Source organism: Passer domesticus, chromosome 1 (genome assembly GCF_036417665.1).
Source record: "Passer domesticus isolate bPasDom1 chromosome 1, bPasDom1.hap1, whole genome shotgun sequence".
Taxonomy (NCBI): Eukaryota; Metazoa; Chordata; class Aves; order Passeriformes; family Passeridae; genus Passer; species Passer domesticus.
Genome location: NC_087474.1, coordinates 122,747,856 through 122,767,454, shown reverse-complemented (window position 1 = coordinate 122,767,454; position 19,599 = coordinate 122,747,856). Strand labels below are relative to the sequence as shown.

At 40.4% G+C, this 19,599-nt stretch overlaps 2 protein-coding genes across 8 annotated transcripts in view; one reads left to right on the top strand and one right to left on the bottom strand.

The window, feature by feature from the left end:
* The window catches only part of TGS1 (trimethylguanosine synthase 1), a 22,496-nt gene extending 10,255 nt beyond the window's left edge, over positions 1–12,241 (bottom strand). The window contains exons 1-9 of one of the 2 annotated variants that reach the window (XM_064386536.1): positions 12,065–12,241; positions 11,349–11,413; positions 9,753–9,925; positions 7,056–7,902; positions 6,157–6,274; positions 4,426–4,512; positions 3,447–3,618; positions 1,610–1,964; positions 592–762 (exon numbers count right to left, since the gene is read on the bottom strand). In XM_064386536.1, the coding sequence (XP_064242606.1) occupies positions 592–762; positions 1,610–1,964; positions 3,447–3,618; positions 4,426–4,512; positions 6,157–6,274; positions 7,056–7,902; positions 9,753–9,925; positions 11,349–11,413; positions 12,065–12,162 (2,086 nt within the window). In that variant the 5' untranslated portion in view covers positions 12,163–12,241. Of the gene's footprint in view, positions 1–591; positions 763–1,609; positions 1,965–3,446; positions 3,619–4,425; positions 4,513–6,156; positions 6,275–7,055; positions 7,903–9,752; positions 9,926–11,348; positions 11,414–11,935; positions 11,955–12,064 lie in introns of those variants that run through there. The other variant, XM_064386533.1, reaches the window with a different exon arrangement.
* Positions 12,227–19,599, top strand: part of LOC135279292 (DGAT1/2-independent enzyme synthesizing storage lipids-like) — a 53,499-nt gene continuing 46,126 nt past the window's right edge. For 3 of the 6 annotated variants that reach the window (XM_064386585.1, XM_064386545.1, XM_064386596.1), the window contains exon 1: positions 12,311–19,599. The gene's annotated coding sequence lies outside the window, so the exon portion shown is untranslated. The other 3 variants (XM_064386565.1, XM_064386553.1, XM_064386575.1) reach the window with 3 other exon arrangements.

Sequence of the window (19,599 nt, the reverse complement as noted above, 5' to 3'; positions counted from 1 at the left end):
GTAGGAAATGAAACCAGAAATATATTCTCTTATCCACCATTTTATTTTCTTCACTACTATGTCTGGTCTGCCAATTAATCTGCAAGTTTATGAAGGAAAGCATTAGAAATTGAATGTTTACTAACCCAAACAACAAAAAAATACCTGGTAATCCTAATTCCTCCCTTACCTATTAATTTATGATTTGAAGTGCTTTGCAAGCAAGCATGGAAAAAAGTTGCTTTGCAAGTGACTGCTGCAAGTCAGAACAAAACAGAAGGAAACTAGACCCATCAGCATACTTGAAAATTTCACAGAATTATTTTATAAAATATAGATACAGAAAAATATTACTGAGTTTCTGAACGAGTTCTGATAAAGCATAATTTGGGTCCATCAAGATCTTCAGCACATATAAGGACTAATGCAGACAGGGATGTCCCACACTAAAAGCACTTCTCGGGGAGGGGAAGGAATTTATCTATGGGTGCAAACACACACTCAGTAGTGCTCTTCCTTTAAGAAAATGAGTAATAAACTGCAAGAAGGACCACAGAATTGGATAGATCCTCACATATACCACCAAGTCAGCACACTTAGTACTGAACACACCTCTGTCTAGTTTAATTCCCTCATCAAACCGAGAGAAGAGCCGGTAGCGTTGTGCCCAGTATTTGAGGAGCTCTGGATCAGCAGCAATCTCAGGAGGTACAGTTCTCAGTGCATTTTTATTCCTCCTCCTTCTTTTTGTCTCCTTCTTCACAGTAATTTTTTCATCCACAGCTGGAAGATACTGAAAAAGTTAACAGTCACTGTTCTTGTAGGCTAGGGTATGTAACTGGTAGATGAGTGTTAAGATTTAAAAACACTGCTAAATGTTCTTTATTACTGTTTGCCAGATTATGAAGATTAGAAGCTTTAAATTAAAAAATAGCATCCTGTATTTCCGGGCATTAGTCACAGTCCTAAAACTTGACATGGTTCACCCATTATTACAGAGCCTGAATCTTCAATGGGAAACAATAAACTCTATGTAATGAGCAAACAGAGCTCAGAGACCAGTTTAATGCCCTTTTATCAGTAATGAATAAAAACCAATCTAGACAAGAATTTTACAGTAGGAAACTAACATAACTGAACTACTGTAGGAAGGATTAAATTATATGTAAAATCGTGAATAATCCTGCTTTCCTTTGTTTCATGTTAAATACAAAAGTTGGTAATACTGATTTTTTTTTTAAAAACCCTATAAAACAATTTTAACAACATACGTTCCCTAGAGCTCAGCAATGTGCATTTGAACCCAAAACTTGATGGCCCATGCAGCTACCTGAGGTTTAATAACCCTCATCCTTGCAGAGGGAAAAAAAGATATGAACTGCAAACCTGTTATACCATGTCGAGGATAAAAAATGACTGTTCATCTATAAAGAAATACCATTAAAGAAAAGACCTGGGATTCTGGCATTCCAGAAATAAGCTAATTCCACTAGCACAGCTCTCAATTGCTTTCATTACCCCTTAGACTTAATGAGTCTCATTAAAATCAACAAAATAAGTAGTGCACGACACAGTAACTTGAGAAGGCAGTATTAAGTCCACTGCCAATTCATTTCCTCAGGTGATTTACCTTGGCTGACGTCCTCCGTCTCTGGCTGGAGATAATCAGGAATATCCAGAGGGACAAGCTGCCGCCCATCGCCATGCTCAGGCCCCTCTGCCCGCTGCTCATCGCAGCCGCTCGCCGCAGCGTCCTGCGCCTCCCCCTCAAGCTCACTCCCTCCAGCTTCCGTGCAGGCTGCACTGGAAGATGGTGGCTCCTGGATTTCAGCATCCAGCGTCGCACTCCGTGTGGCAGCAATGCCCTCCTGACCCTCTGAGTCGCTGCTGCTCACAGATGATGCCTCTGCTTTACCCTGAGGGGTGCCTGTCTGGGACGTGTCTTCCTCCTCAGGTTTACTAACCTGCTTCAGGAACATTTCCACCTGCAATTGTCAGATATCACAGATGATCAGATCTGTTATCTAGAGCACAGCTTAAAAGCCTTGCAGTTCAAAAGCACCTGCCACTGCAGGCACTCTCTACTGTGTGTATTTTGAAAACACTAAAATATCCAGACTCAAAAGTAGTAGTAGTAGTCCTTAACTATACTCCCTTTTACAAATATTTAGAAACAAGTTGTCTTTGGGAACTAGATGCCAACTACCTCCAAGAGGTAGCAAAGAGAAACAAAAAATCAACCAACCAACAAAAAAGATCAACTGATAAATAGAGTAAATAAGTCTCATGTAATATCTGAATAGTCACACTTGCCACAACCCAGGTGACCAAGTTTACTACTTCACAACTGTCTTTCTCTAATCTGCTTTCAGAGATGTACTGTACCTCTCAGGGAAGAGGTTTTTAGCATAAACTGGTAAAATTACCTTCACACATTTGTTGCCTCACCTTCAAGATGTACCAAATGGTGCAGATGGTAAAGGGTTCTGCTGCACAGCAGAGAGTTCGACATAAGCTCCTAACCAATGCACAGACACCTCTCCAAACTCCTCAAAGGCACATGCAGATGCTCCTTTCTACATTATTGTTGCTCTGAGTGGCTCTAGACCTGGAGCAGTTCCTTACCTGGAAGTCTGAGGAAATTCATAACTTTTTTTTCCTTCACATAATTAAATTTGCCCTCAAACTATATTGGCCCCAGGTACAAAATCAAAAATTAATCAGAAATTATAGCAATGAGACTGGAGGTCAATAAAATATGTATAGCATCACCACCACCAGAAAACAGGGCTTTGCACTTGGATTTTGGGGAATGCCAAGCATCGCAGAAGTAGGGGAAATAACATTAAAATCTGTGCGCTCAGATTTTCAGAAAAACTTAACTAAGTAAAATCTCCAGTGAACAAATGTTTCTACTTCTTAGCAATTTCTGAGTTTTTTTAAAAAAAGCATGCAGTTATAGATGAAAATAAATGCAGGCAGCTGTATAAGCAAAACCCTTTCAAAATTACTAAAAATATGGAGTTACATGAAATACACTAATCTACACAAAGATTTTTTGTTACTGCTGAAATGCCAGCATTAACAACTGGCTTCACATGCAATTTACAATCAAAGATACTTTTAGTAACAACAGAAACCTACACACACCTCTGAAGCTATGTACACTATGTACACCCAGATGTTAGGAATAACTTTCACATAAGCTGGCCATTTAAGATCACATTCCTTTTGACAGGGTCTACCAATGCCTTTCCATAGCCAACCTAATCTAAATACTTTTCATACTGGTGGGAGGCAGAGAGGAGGAGGAGAAAACAAGAAAAAAAAAAAAAAGAGCAGTGGACTGACATTTAAAAATGCCATCTACTCTGGGCAACTAATATTTTTTTCATTTTCATAATACAACAACAGCTAAGGTAGCAGTTAAATCTACAAATTACAGTAGTGTTAAAAACTAAGCATACCTTCTTCAAAGTTTTGCTTTTTTTGCATGTGATTTCAGATTCCTCTGTAAAGAAGATGTGTGTGTTTTTGCTTTTCCTTGGTTTACGCATATCCAAGAATTTGGACTTGAGTTTTGCTTTTTTCTCCAAGTACTGCACACTTCGGTGGGTAAAATCTGGAATTCCACCATACCTGAAAATAGACAGACAGATACATACACTCATAAGGACTTAGTTGGTTAATTTCCAGTTTAGAAGCTTTAGCATGAATGTTGATGTTTACAAAAAAATTATTTAGACTTAAGTTTTTTTTTATTGCTCCATTTCAAATAGGTTGCTGAGTGTAGCTGCAAAACATTGTACCTTCACAAAAATGTTAAAATTTTTATTTGAAAATGTTTAACCTAATTAGTTTTAGATTTTTTTTCTAGTAGTCATATAACTTTAGATGAAAACAATTTCCTGGGCCAGCCTGAAGAACAGGAAATGAAAAAAAATATCTTGATTAGAAGAATAAAAGATCTTTTTGGTGGCTGTCAAGAACCTCCAAAACAGCTACTTTTACCTTCTGGAAAATGTAATTAAAAAAAACCAACCAACTATAAAAAACTTCACTGGCCAACACCTGGCAATACTTTCCTAGTATGGCAATATTTCACTAGTATAAAGGAACTTCATTCCAATATGAAACAGTTAAAAATCATGATCTCAGCCCACAGGACTCCAAACTGAGAGGACCATTCATTGTCAGAGCCTTTGTGCTCTAATTTAAGTAGCTGACCAGTCACTTAACATTTCTACAACAGAAAGTACCTTACGTGTTACACCTTAGTGTAAAATGTAAGGTACTTTCAGTTGTATAAATGATTCCCAGAGACTAACTCTGGGAATGAGCTTCAAAAGTTTAACAAAAAGGAAATGGAGATGAATGGTCTATTTCCATAATAACAAAAGGGCCGAGTTGCTTTGAAAAACCCCACAGTTCCTTGTAAGTAATTACTTTTGTCCTGTGCCACACTTGAAACCCAACACAGAGCAGGTTTCCTCGGGATCTTCCACTGGGTTCTCATCCATGTCCAGCTCATGGCTAGGAAAAAACACAGATGACAGTTATTTACTGTGAAGAAACCAATAATTTTACAGCTATACTGCTGAAAGTCTTGCAAATTGAAAACATTTAAATGTGGGCTTCAAGTAAGTTCCTCCACACACTGCTGAAACCAAACCAAGCAAATAACACCACTCTATTCTTGTGCATGAATTTTTGGGATGGTTTGTTTTTTTTCCCAATTCTATGGACATATGCCCTTCTACTGGGGTATTATAACTGGGGTTATAATATTCCAACTGCCGGGGTCAGCTATCAGTTGTCTCTGCCCCAGCACGGGAAAAGGTGGTTCTGGGCAGGCCGCACTCTCAAAGAAGGAGTCTGGACTCTTGCTTTTCGGTCTTCAGTTGAGTTTATTGTTTCTTATCTACAAAGTTTTTCTGTCTGTCCAGCTGAAGTCTGATCAGCAAGACAGCCAAGGGCACTCTCTCCCGCCCATGGGGTGGTTGTCTCTTTTATAGTGAAAACTACGTATTAGATATTTACCTTCAATTTCCAATACTTTTCGCCCTTGTTGGCAAGTGCACCTTCTCTATGAACCAATCCACACGTGCCAACATCATCCTGAACATGGATGCCAAGGAGAAGAAAGAAGAAGGACAGGGCACGCCCAAATCCCTCCATCTTAGAACCCCTGACCCCCATGTATAGAATTTCAAACCCCCCTGTACAAGGTTCAAAACCCCCCTGTACAGTGCTCTAAAAAATTTTTTCCTTCACCCTGTGATTCCTACTACTGTGCCACTTAAACTTTTGTGGCCTGTAATTCTTCATATAAAGTTGGCAATTTGCTCCATGAGTTAAGATGGAATTTCCAGGTGTCTTTGGCTTCCTGCCAGGGTCTCCAAGCCCCTGCCAGGGCTTTGAGACATCCAGGGCATCCAGAGAGATGCTCTGGGTTCCAACACCAACTATTCTGAATGACCTCTTAAAATACTTAATGGCAAACCCTACATGATGAAGACAGTGTTTGCTCACCCTATTTCCAAATTACCTTCATCATCTATCACATTATCTATATCATTATCTATTATTAATGCTACAGCATCAGCAAAATACTAGAATGAAACCACAGCTATGTGACTAGCAGGTAACAATTCCACCCACTCCTTCACATTTGAGTCTGCAAATTCATTGCAGAGGAAGAGCCATCTCACCATCTTTGAGACTATGTATTTTTAGCGAAGAAAGAAAAAAAACCATGACAAGGCAGATACTGTCCATTTTATGCTTGCTATAGCTCTGAGCATTTTACTGGCAGCATTCAATGCAGTTAAACAAAACAGATTATTTACTGTTGTTCTGGTATTGTCTATACTAACTAGACCTACATAAGCAAGCTTCCCTATGCAATTCAACAATCTTCCACACTTCAGTGGCACAAGAATATCACCATCACCTTGTACTGTCATCAAGGCCATACACTGTTTTCATAAAGCACTGGAAGAGAGGAAATATCCACTGCTTGTTGTGAGGCAAAGCAGTAAGCAGTGATGGAAGACGATGTGGCTTTCTACTGACATTTTAACTCTATCTTCAATCAAAGGTATTGTTGGTATAAATCAGAAGGCTCCTGGAGCTGGACTGCATGAGAAAAGAGCTCATATAAATTTCATGACTTGCCTTCTCTTGACTTTGACACATCTGTATTCAGGAGGCTCTTCATCCTCATCTTCATCTTGGTCATGAAGCAGCAACTGCTTTTTTTCACCTGAATTCGCACTACATGACTCCTGCACACCTAAAAAAGATACAACATATTTTCCTTCTGCATAAATCAATTCCTTACCTTCCTGTCCCCAAAATATCCCTGCAGCTAATCAGTGTGTGCCAAACACACATCTTTACTTGTCTTTGTTTGAGGGACAACATACTAATAAAGCTTCCAGTATTACACGGTAGTGTTAACAATCTTATGAAGGACCAACTTCAAATTATCTCATCTCTCCATGAAAAATAAAATGCCTACAAGATACAAAATTTGAAACAGTTTCTCCTTGTGTGTAAAATTTGTTTTCCATCTCATTAGCTATGCAAAGATAGTCACACAGGTTTAGAAAGGGAAGATTTAAACAGTCCTCTCTTTCTTTTTCAAAAGGAGATCTTTTCACCTCTCCCATTCCAGCTCTACTGTAGGACCAAGCTGGGACCACATCTGCTTCCTCCTCTCTTAGAAAGTCACTAGCAGCAGACTTAAGTCTCAGCTGCAGTATCAAGACTAAGATAAATAATTAAATATACACCAAGAGGGATCTCTCATCAATATCTATAGTACATTTGAAGATTTATGAAGTACATGTTCTGTTAAAACCATTTCTGGCTGAAGAACACATTGAATATACAGGTTAGAGAGGAGAAATCATCCAAAGAAGCAAAGGGAAGAAAAAGGAATTGAGTATGTAATCATTCCACAAAATACCTAATTGACTTTTTAAAAATGGCATAATACAGACATGCCCTTGTTTCTCACATACAATTACCTAGAGAATTCTGATAATCAACTTTATTTGATTTTTTATTACCTGACTGGTTAACACTCTTATTTTCACAAGGTACTCTCCTTTTTCTGCTTCCTCCATCACAGGGCTCCTTCTCACTTCCACTGTCAGATGAACTCAGCTCTTCAGGATCCTCATGGGCTACTGTTAGAGCAGCACTACTCTGCTCCACTTCCTCCAAATTCAGATTTAAATTAGAAATCCCAGAGATTATTTCACTGTGGGGCTCAGCACTTGAAGGGAGCGTTTCCTCACTTCTGGTGTTGGAGGGAGACAGCTCCAAGCTCAGCACTTCACTGTGCTCAGATCCTGGGCTAAGCAAGCCCATTTCTCCTGAAAAACCAGTCTCCTGTGTAATCCCATTAATTTCCACCTTGTCACCATGTGAGCTCTCAGTAGTCCATCCTTGACTTGTCCAGTATTGAAACTGTTCCCAGTAATACCAGTACAGTTCACTATAATGCTGCTCCCATTCTTCCTTAGTATCTGGACTACTCCAAGGCTCAGAGGATGTGATGCCCTCAGATGATGAGACCTCCTGGTGCTTTTCCAACCAACTTTGCCAAAGAAGGCCCTCTCCGTACTCATTCCAGTACTTCTCCCATTTTTCCTTAAGTCCACTGGATAAAGCCTCACTTGCAAGGCTTTCTGAACAGTTCTCTTCAATTACAGCATGAGGTTTGCTGCTCATCTCACATTGCTCTGTAGCTAGGGCCAGCTCACCAGAAACAGACTGGATACAACCACCACAAGCTTCGTCCTGGCATTCCTGCCCCATTTTATCCTTGTGTTTTTGCTGTAACTCTTTTTTCTTCTTCTTTTTCTTTTTCATAATCTTCACGTTATTTTTCTTTCTGTAATTTTCTTTTTCCTAAAAGATAATGGAAAAGTTAGAAGTCCACAACATATACACAATCTTGTCCTCTCTCCAGTCACATTTCTGTTTCCATTGGAACCCTCCCTCTCAGTGCAACCCTGCTGTTAGCTTTCTCCCCAAAAAAGCTGTAGAGTTTCTGGGTCTGATAGGGCCCTGCTACATAACCTCAACTGACACTTCTGAAGAAGGTGTGAGGAAGAGCTGTAGAAACACACATATACAAAAAAGCAGAATGATAGACAGAAATGGGGCTGCTGAGTGGGAAGTCATTAGCAGCTCAAAGATTCAGAAGGAAAGTCATCGACAAGAAACACTACAAAATCCTAAAGGGAAGTTGGGCAGAAATTGAAGGGTGTCAAGGTTGAGCTCAACAGCAAAATACTGTCTTGGTATTTTGGTTTTGTTTTATGGGGCTGTGGTGGCTGACCCTTACTTTTACCCAGTATCTGCCCTATCAGCAAACACTGTTTAGTGTTTTATTAGGATAGCAAACATAATGCTCAACCTCATACAATGTTAAATACTTGCTATCTTTGGATTCTGTACACACACACACAAAAAAATCATTCTTTACTCAAAAGCTCTATAAATCCTGCAGCTGAATCTGTTTGTCTTGAAGAGACTGACCCAAAAGAAGGGAGCAATATCTTTTCCATCCCATAATAATCTCCAAGTTGGTTAACAGAAATAGGAAACAAGGAAACAACAACCTCCTGCCCAAACAGATGGCCCTTTCATTTGTGCAGTACAATCATTTCACTTGTTACAATAAACTCAGCTACTACAGTTATCTGGTGGAACAGAAGACAGAAACCTGTTCCTAAAAGGAACACTAAGGTAACTTGTTGGTTTTATCAATCACAACTCCACTTGTTTCAGAGGAACTTCCTGTGATGACAAAACTCACATGGACAAAAGACTGTGAATGTATGCCCCAACAGCTGCAATCCTTAGTTTTGTTACACTGACAAAAATGTAAGGTGGACTACAAAGAAGTTAAAACTGAAGAACTGGCATTGATCTTTCATCCACATTCCTCATGTTATTATACACAGTCCAAAGCACAATGGTTAGTAGTAATCTAATAAGAAAATGCATTCTTTTCTCATTCAACTTATTTGCATATCACTACACAGCAACAAAAATTGCACACATACTTTGGGCTTGAAGTTGGACGCCTGTATGGTCTATTTACAAGTTATCCATTAAAATCACATACAAGATTTTCCTATTTATTTACAAATTAATTAGGTCAGAACCATGCAGTGCTCTGTCTCACTGTCAGGGAAGTCTGTATTCCATAAGGAGGACACTGTGAATATTGCACTTTTTGTCATCAGTGAAAACTTCAGGCCCCTTCCAAAGCCCAAATGCTCCCTATGGGAAGCAGAGCACCAAAGCCTCACTCCTGCCTTTGGAACAGCCTGGCTTTATCAGCTGCAAGGGGGATCTGAAAAACCTGCTGTTTACATTACTATCAAAAGCTAAATGGTTAAAGCAGACAGTGTGAAAATACATGCTCAGATTGGAGTGTACTAGCTGTCCTGATGTGCAGCATCAGCTTTATCACAGCTGTTTTAAATCACATTTCTCTAGTCACAAGAGCAGAACAGATGGACACATAAAGCACAGCCCTGACCCTGTTTAGTCCAACTGGCAGAGGGGTTTTACAACCTGGACAGACCAAGGTGCTGTGTGCTGTTAACAGGATGCAATGTAGGCAGCTTAAAGGCAGCTCAGATACATTTCCAAGAACAGCCATCTCAGAAATAACTGAGAGGAGGCACATCCCTAGGTCTGGAAACACTACACAAACAGAATAAATAAAGCAAGTAAAGGTTTACCACAAAGTCCCTGTGGGCTGACTGCCCACCAAACTGAAGAGGCAATCCCATGCTTTTCATAAGTTCAGCTTCTGAGTCTAATTCAACTTCTTCCAGGTCCAGGGCATGATTAGCATTCACCTTTAATCTCACATTGGGACAATGGTTCTCCTCCTCAGATGCTTGTTCTTCCCCTGTTAACAAGTTATATTCATGAATATAATCTGGTTCTGACACCTCAATGCCACAGCACGGCACACAAAAGATAGCAGAACAGCCTCTTATGCTTTCTTTCTCACTTAAACATCTTCCTCATAAACAGCTCAATTTCTGCATAACTATCAGTAGGAATCAAAATGTAACTTCCACAGCCAAAGCACTGGACTGGGTCTGTCTGGAAAGGAGTTAAGTTCCCCATAGCAGTCTCTATGGCACTGTGTTTGGGATTTGTGGCTGAAACAGCGTGGATAGCACACTGATGTTTTGGCTACTGCTGAGCAGTACTCACACAGCCTCCGTAACCTTCTCTTTACCCGACTCTGCCCTCCCCAGCAAGTTTGCACTTTTATCAAATAGGCAAAAACATACTACAAATAAAATTACAAATATTACTGAGAAAGTAGGAGCTGTATATGGATGAAAATTATGAAATCAAAAGCTCTTGACTCAGTTGACAATACTGAAACATCCAAGGTTTTTGGTTTGGTTGTTTAGGATATATTTACTGCCAAATTATCACATAACCTGAGACCTTTCAATTTTTAACTGATTATTCTCACTGCAAATCACTCATACGTGTACAAAAACATAGTTTACAATCTCCTTCTTTCATTCCCCTCACATTGCCTTAATCTAATCTGTGCTATTATTTATTAGCTTCTGTTTCTGCACAGACTTCCTTTCAAATCAAGATATTATACTGCTGGATCTACCAACACAGCAATGATTAAAAAAGATACCAAAACAATTATGGTCAGATAGGCAAACATGAGGAATTCAGGAGATGAAGTGAGGGATTGGTGTTGAATTTGTTAGAGAGTATACCATGATAATTCCTAGATTACAAGCATGCCAAGTGACTTTTCTGGTCCTCCTCATGTGATTCACTGTATGTATGTGAATCATAATTTTCCCTATCAGTGCTATTGCATTTCTATACTTCTGGCTCAGCAGATTAACTAGCAACAGCTAATGTCCTAGGCTGGGGTAGAGACAGAGGAGACAAACACATAGGATCCACAGACCCTCCATTATGCAATCAATATTAAATTAAGTTGAAATTATGATTTCAAGGGATCAATTATGATTTCAAGGTATCAGGGATTTCAAGGGATCACCAGGTCAGGGATGTGTGATATAATCTGTTCCATGCACCAGGTCAATATTATGTGAGCTGGTAAATCTTATCTGGACTGGAATAAGCACTGCACTAGGTTTGACACAAATTTCTACATCAATATGACGCAACCTGAAAGCTATGTATGTTCTAAGTTATCATTCACTTGTGTCCCTATTGCAAAAATACTGAAAAACACAGAAATAAGAACAACTTCAATAACCACACATAATTCACTTTGAGACTGCACCTACATTGCATAGTACATTGTATTAGCTTACCCGTACTGTCATTGTCATCTTTAACATAAAATCCTTTTAATCCCTCTTTATATAATTTTCGATCTCTGTAAAAATAAAGACAGACACAAATGCAGAAAAGCACCATTGAAACAATGTTTTTTTATAGTAAAAGCAATCATTCAGTGGAAAAAACCTCCCCAGGGATGCAATAAAATCCCAACCGCTGGACGTTTCAAGCCGATCCTTGATGGGGTACTTAATCTCTTCTAGGCTCCGCTCCCATGAAAGGCTGGACCAAGGGACCTTTCCAAAGGTCCCTTCCCACACGGGCTGCCCTGTGACTCCAGACACGCGAAACAAATAAAAAGTAACAACATCTGGAAAACGCAACATTTTAATTAAAGCCTGACAGGAAAGCCCATAGGAGCGGCGCTCAGTAAACGCCGCACTACGCAGAACACTCCGCAATGAAATGTTCCCGTGCTCCTCTCCTCGAGGAACCGGCTGCTTCCCTGCGGATGGGGAGCGCAAGAGGGGCGGCACGGCGCGCCGAGCCCCGGCCCAGGGATCGGCGTCTGGGGGCTCCTCTCACCCTTTTCTGCTCCCCCCACCAGTGATAAACATACCGGGGTGCTTCTGGGCACAGCCCCGCAAATCCCCGCTCCGCCCGCATCCCCTGGCGCAGCAGCGCGGCCCTTCCCGCCCGCCCCAGCCGGACGCTCCCGGGCCGCGGGGGCGCGCCCGGCTCTACTCACTCCACGAAGGCGCGGGAGCAGAGGCACAGGATGCCGCCGGCCGCCCCCGCCCGCAGCAGCAGCTCGGCCACCAGCCTCGGGCCCGGCTCCTGCACCATCGCTGCGGGAAGCTGCCCACGCCGGGCCCGGCACGGCCCCGGCCCCGGCCCCGCCGCCGCCTTCCGCCGGAACCGCCGCCCGCGCCCGCCCCGCTGCGCCGGGAGGGAGCCCCGAGGCGGGGCCTGCGCTTCCAGTGACCCTCCACCAGGTTCAGAGGGTCAAAAGGAGGGGGGAAAGGGCATTGCAACGCGAGCCTGCGATAAAAGATGGAGCTGTCAAAATCTGGTAAAACCGGGAGTGGGAAACAGAAGTGAGCAAGACGTTTTTGGAGTAGTGACGGGAGCAGAACGACAGAATGGTTTGGGTCGGAGCGGACCTTAAAATCACTTTGTACCAACCCTTCTGCCATGGGCAGGGCGCTTTCCACTAAACCAGATTGTTCAAAACCCCATCCAGCCTGGTCTGGAGCACTTCCACATCCAACACATCCAGTTGTGGATGGGGCATCCACAACTTCTCTGGGAAACCCCAGTGCCTCACCTCTCTCACAGTAAAGAATGAACAGGAGAGTGGGGACAGCATGGGCAGAGAGAGCCAGAATGAGAACAAAGCCTGGTGAGAAAGGGGGCTTGGGTGAGGCAGTAAGGTTGGAATGAGGCTCTGGAGACAGAGGTTGGGTAGGGAGGGAGGAAACCATTGGGAAGCAGCCATGTGTGATAGGGTACAGTGATGTACCTGTTTTGCTCACAGATTTCTTTACTGTGGGGCCTTGCTTCAGCCAGTAGCTCAAGATATAACCTGGGAAAACGCCATTGAGGGATCTGATGACTTGAGAGCGTTGGAGCGTGTTTAGAATAGGAGGTTGGTTGGAGACAAGGGAAAGTGCAGTGATGAGCAGAGCACAGGATCTTGCCCTGTAGAATCAGATTTTATCCTGTTATCTCCTGTAAAGAATTTATATGATGGTGCAGTAGGTTTGAGAGATTTTCTGCATGAAACACTGGGTGATAGACTGTTCAGTTCTACTTAGATTACTCAGAGTTTATCTGTAAGATGCATGAAATTCATGTCTCTAAAGACCATTATCACTTGAGATCACTGGGACAGGCTTTCTCAGATAAAAATTACAGACTTTGGGATCTCTTCTTACCTGCTAACCTGCTTCATGGACAGTGAAAGAGTGTGAGAAAGAAATGTTGCCTTCATATTTGCTCTGCTTTTAGGTCCTGTCCTGGTTTCAACCTGGACAGGGTTAATTTTTTGCAACGGTGCTAAAATGGAGTATACCATTCCTAAAGCACAACAGGCCCTTTGGAATGCATTTGTTTTTGACAAGCTGGGATACTGGGTGTTATGTTACCTGCATTCAGTGCATGATAAGTGTGCAGTTTGTCCACTGTGCTGTCTCTTTCAGTTTGCATCAGTGTATTTCAGGTAACAAGGCTGTACAGCCTCATGAGGGTGCAAGATGTCCTCAGGATTTATAAGACATTTCTTACAGAGATATGCAAAGAGGAGTTTGGATGCAGCAGGATGTTCAGGTGACAGTAACACAACTATAATAACAAATTCCATCCATTTACAGAAAAAAAATCTTAATTGTATCCTGAATCACCCACCATCTTACATGTGGCATAAACAAAAAAAAAAAAGCCAATGTTAGTCAGGGGTTCAATGTGTCTATCACTACAGTAATTAAATACTTTAGAAATACAGGGAAAGATTGCACCAGTTCTAGCATTCATAGGGGTCTAACTGCATCTGCAATTAGGATGATATATCACCTTCATATTTCAAAAGTGAAGATGCAGTAAAACGAAAACCTTTCAGCACAAATTGTTTAGCAACAGCCAAATGCTGTGCGTAAAATTGAATTGTGAAGTGCAAAATATTTTGAGAATTATGATACTCCTCTTCTTAAGGAAACAATGCTACATTTTTTAATTAATGGAATGCAGTGAATTATAATATTGCAGCCCAATATCCTGCAGCCTGCAGGAGCAGCCACCCTCAGGTAAGGCTAAACCTGTGGAAATGCCTCCTAATGCTCTCCCATTCCCCAGCCACCTGCAGCAGATGCCATGTTCTCTGCCTGTTTAGTAAGACAGTAGATTTCTTCTCATGGTGTTTGTCCAGTTTACCCCACAGCTGTTGCATGAGAAAGAACCTTTCCCAGTTTGAACATGGCTTCTCCCAGCTTCAAATGTTTCCCTTATGAAAAGAATAAATAAGAAATTGATCCATACTCAGCTACTGTACTGGTGGATTTTATAAATATCAGTCCTTGTAATCTCTTCCAAGATGACAAACCCAGGCATATCCAATGTTCCTGCTCTGGGAGCTAGTCTATACTCCCCCTTACTCTCTTTTCTTGTTGTACTATGCCCTACTAGAGATACCCGCTTTGGACCAAGGCTGCACTGATAGGTCTGACCTAGGCAGGGCAGTGCACTTGGGCTGTGATTTCTAGCACACATGACATTAAAATGTGGCACTTATACCAGCAGAAAGATGCTTGTGACAACACTTGTTTCACTTGAGGTTGCACTGGCAAGTAGCATGTTTCAATTAAAGTAAAATAAGCCATTCTTAAAAAATTTCTACTGATGAGGTTCTACTGATTTAAAAAGTCATATGTAACAAAATGAGTAAAAGTTTGCTATTGACAAGGAGCCCATTTTACAGGACTGCTTCACACTGACTTGGTGCAGGGCTGGTATGTCCTTCCACTAGAACCAGACTTGATTTCCTTGATCCACGTGGATGACACCAAAGCAACCTGCATTGCTGTAGCTTCCCCAGGCCACCTGCCCTTCCCTGCCCACCCTTGCTTTCCTCTGGTACATCCTGTTCTGAAATGCTTCTTTTCTACTCCCCCACCTATTTCTGTTTCTTGCTCCTTGCTCTCACACGCGGTCATGGGGCTCAGCTTCAAAGCCCTTGGACCTATCTGTTGTTATTTTCTTAATACATCTTAGGTGAGAGTGAGGATCTCCCCTTTGCAGTGATCCTGGCTTTGCTACTTTTATCTGTGCTTCTCAGAAGGTGACCTTGCCTCCCAACTGCCTTTAAAGCATTTCATTATTTCCTTTTTAAATCCCTTTTCAAAGCTAACCTCCATGACAAATACTGACCAAATAATGATAATATGAAGGATTCTGGGAATAACATCCATAGCAATTAAAAATAAAACAAAAGCAAATACATGCAATGTTTATAAAATGGAACATATTCTCACAGTAACTCTTACCTGCTCAATAATTCTGAGCTCCACCCTTACATTCACATCTCCCTTACCATGTAAGAATAGTGCTGGACAAATCAGGCAAGTATTTCTAAGACAAGATGAAGCTTTTTATATGTTTATGTATGAACTCTTAGAAAACAGCATTCACTGTTTCCTTGAAGGAAATTATTGGATTGGATATGTATCTGAATATAATAAAAAAATCAAATCAACCTCTCCCTTTATAAGCAGATGATAAGATTAAGAAATTAAGAACAGTATTTAAATAGAGTAAAATTTTCTAATTTGCATGTTTCTAAAGACAAGTGATTCTATCACCTTTATGTGGTGGATAAGCTGAGAGAAATATCTGAGAGTGTTTAAGTCAATGCATTGAATTATCTCTTAGCAGGAAGGGATAGGTAAACCTGAATTCCCTACATGAGAATCTCTAATCCCTGTAATTCATATATTGAAGGATTTGATTCAGCTGGAGTATCTGGACAACTTTCTGCAACCTGTGCCCTGATCAAAATGGTTCTGGCTGATCAAAATGCTAGTTATAATGGTCTTTGTACTTGATTTTTTTTCTTCCTGGTGCTCTGTACCTTTTCAGTCTTTAGCTTCACGCATATAAGAAAAAGGGTGGTTTCAAGGGGCATTGTTCCAATGAACTGTGGACCAGAAGGTGGCAAATGGTGACATCTGGGGAACTTGTATGGAAAATTATGGCAAGCTAAGTGAGGGTTTTTTCTTTTAGTTTAAAAATGGTCTCTAATAAAGAGGAGATGTCACATGTCACTTCATCATACAGTTGCAGCTGTATCCAGAAGGACATACAATTGGATTAAGCTTCAGAGACACTCCAGTCCTCTCAAAAGGTATTGGCAATGCACAAATAACCAAATACTCAAATATTATTCATCACTTGCAGAATTAGAGGTCTCGCAGTAATATCTCCTTTACACTTTCTTTGGTAAAGATGGGAATCAACTAAGCAAATGCAAATCACAAGGTCAGGGTTGTTTGATGTATGATTTTGGGCCATCTGTGATGGAAGGGGATGTTTTTCCTGTGTCAAAGTCCCCTTTGACACTTAGATATGACTGATCTGGCACATGAGAAAGTAATTTTATGTGGCTATATTATCTCAGTGGGAATTAAGCTATGATCCTTCTGAAAACTTTTTGCTTCTAATTTTTGTTCAGCTTTTGCTTTTATTTCAAAATACATAGACTCAGGTTGGAAAAGATCACTGAGCTCAGCTATTAACCTAGCACTGCCAAGCCCACCACTAAACCATGTCCTCTGGTGCCACATCTGCAAGTCTTTGAAATACCTCCAGGGATGTGACTCAACCACTTCTCTGGGAAGCCTGTTCCAATGTTTGGCAACCCTTTCCATGAAGAAATTTTTCCTAATAATGCAACCTAGATCTCTCCTGGTGCAACTTGAGGCCATTTCCTCATGAAGGAAATCCCAGCTTGAACATGAAGCCATCCCAGATAGATTGGGTATTTTTTTAATGGTAGGTAAGCTGAACAAATGTTTAGAAAGACACAGAGCAAACATTGTATCCAGACAAGTTAAGTCTGTTTCTTACAGTGCATTTTTTTATCTCCTAATTGCCTTTTTAAAGACACCTTAAGTCTCAGCCTTCTAGTAATGGGCAGAATCCTCTAATTATGTTGTAGCTGTACTCAGATTGTGTCATTAGCCAAATCTGTGGGAGCTGCAGGTTCTTGTAATCATTGTGGTTGTCTTGGCTGTGATGGGTTGTTCAGTATTTGCAACTACAGTGAAACAATAATACTGTTAAACAGTAATTACTTCACTTTCACAGAGCAAAACAGAAGTGTTTAAGAGAAAATCTATTGGAAAACAATAATAAAGGGTACTTCAGTCACAGCTCCACATTCTGTAATTCTAGGACAGAATATGAATTTTAATTGCTCTTACATTTATGTACTGAAGGGCTCTGGGTTTCTTTGTTGTTGTCTTGTTTGCTTTTGTTTTGTTCTGTTTTTTTAATGTGTATGTAACTTTTGTGGGTTTGGTTTTGTTGGGTTTTTTTTTATTTGTTTGTTTGTGATCAAATTCAGCTGCCTGCTGCTGTCAAAGCACCTTTGAATCATGGGAATTGTAATTAATTGGAACAGTACCTATTTGGTCTTGCCAGTTATCAGGCACTCTTAACCTAATGCTTCTGTGCTTCTGTTTCTGCCCAGTGTTGCCTTGGGTTTAACTTTTTTTTTTTTTTTTTTTTTTTTTTTTTTTTTTTTTGGTATGGTAGTAAATACAGTTAAATCATATCCAGTTCTATAGCTTTAGATTGATAATGGACCAGATAATTTGTTTTACAAATGGCCACTATTTGTTTGCACCTTTGGAAGTGCTACTGATGTAGTTTAAGCCAAAGAAGGCCACATAATAGGACTGTGAATCCATCAGGGACATCTTAAAAATTAGTTTGAAGATGTGTAGCTTTTATTCTTCTTCATCATAAAGCATATTGATCATGTAATTGGGTTTTTATATATATTCCTATAAGTAAGTTTTATAGTGCTTTATAGGAGCTCTTTTTTCCAATGTAGCTCTGAAATTATAACTTCATGTTTCTCTTGTTGGTTATTATTTTTTACTTGTGAATTTATGGATTTTTTGGCATTGTATGAGAGCCTTAATCATAAACCCATTATAATTAATAACATCTACATCTCACTGAAAATATTGTTTCTAATCTAAAGAGTGAGTAGCAACTTTGTGTGAAGAATGCACGACTTTTTATGCTTTCAGACCAACAAGTGCTGTCAAAGAAAGACAATTGAAAGCATATGGCCATAGGCAAGTGTTTTCAGAAGCCATTAATTTTCACCTCAACAACCACCACTAACCACAAAACAAGATCCTGCTGGTTTAAGTAACTGCAGGGTAACAAATCAAATGTGATGGATCTAACCTCCCAAGAAACAGAGTGGCAAATTAGGGATGTGCCCTTGCCTCTCTGCAAGTAAAGCAGTTTAATGTTAGTCCTGCCATCATAGAAAGGAGATCTTCCATACAGGGAACTTCCTCTGAAACTGAGCTTGTTCCTGCTGAGATCCTGATCTGCAGATGCCAGGATGTCTTTGGTGGGCTGGCCCCTTGCTAGAGCTTCTTTTTAGGTCGAAAATTTTAGGTGACCAGTAGCTTTATTATTTTCTTTCTGTTAAATTTATAATGATTATATGCGTATTTCTTCCATGGGACATTTGAATAAAATGTTTTAAATTCATTTGCAGTGTTTTATGATTAATATCTTTAATAAAATTCTAGGGGATATGTTGTTTCTCTGAAACTAATTGTTGAAGTCTCTTGCTTTTCAGTTTATACTTGAGGATCCAAAAGCCTTAGCTACATTTTACTTTTCAATGCTTTTGTTGAACAGAAAACTTTTATTTAATTCTGCTCTTTCAGCACTCTCTCAGCTCATCACTTATTTTTAATTTCTTTAGTTATAGCATGACAACTATGAGAAATTAGAGACTGTTCATCTGGGAGGTATTTTCCCTGGTTCAACATCTGGGCTGCAAATTACACCAATGCATGTGAAAAGAGTGAAATGTAATTTGGAAATAAGAAATTTCCTTTCTGTAATGCAAGCTCACATTAAGGTGACAACATAAAGAGAGGAATGTCGCAGGAATGCACAGGACTGCAGCCAGCAACTGTCTCTGAGATAATTAGACCATCAGGAAGAAGCATGTTAACTTCTAACTGCATTTCTGCTAGGAAATGAAATAGTCAATCATCTGAGTTAAAAACCTATTGTAACTTGAGTGCAATTCAGGGGTACTTAAGCTAATTGCTCATTGTGTTTTTAATAGTATATGACTTTTTTAACACCAGGGACTGTGGCAGGCAAGACTTGATTCACTTAAGTAGTTTAACTCAGATCAGGATCTAAGTGGTTTACTGATTTATTAATGACACATAATTAGCTGACACTGTGAACTTCGCCTTCTGGATCAATATCAACAGGCTGACAAATAAACCAGAGTGCAAAACACTTGCAGGATGTTAAAAGACACCTATGAATTGCTAAACTCCCTAATGTCCACCATTCCTGGTCCCACAGGAGCATGCTTAAGTGTGCACCTCTCTCTCTTACAGGACAGGGGATGACAAGTCCACCCATCTCTTGTGGCCATGCATATTCTGCTGGAGAGGGGGTTCCTGTGTCCTTATGTGTACCAGTGCAGGTCTCTGCTGCCTGCTAGTCCATGTGCTG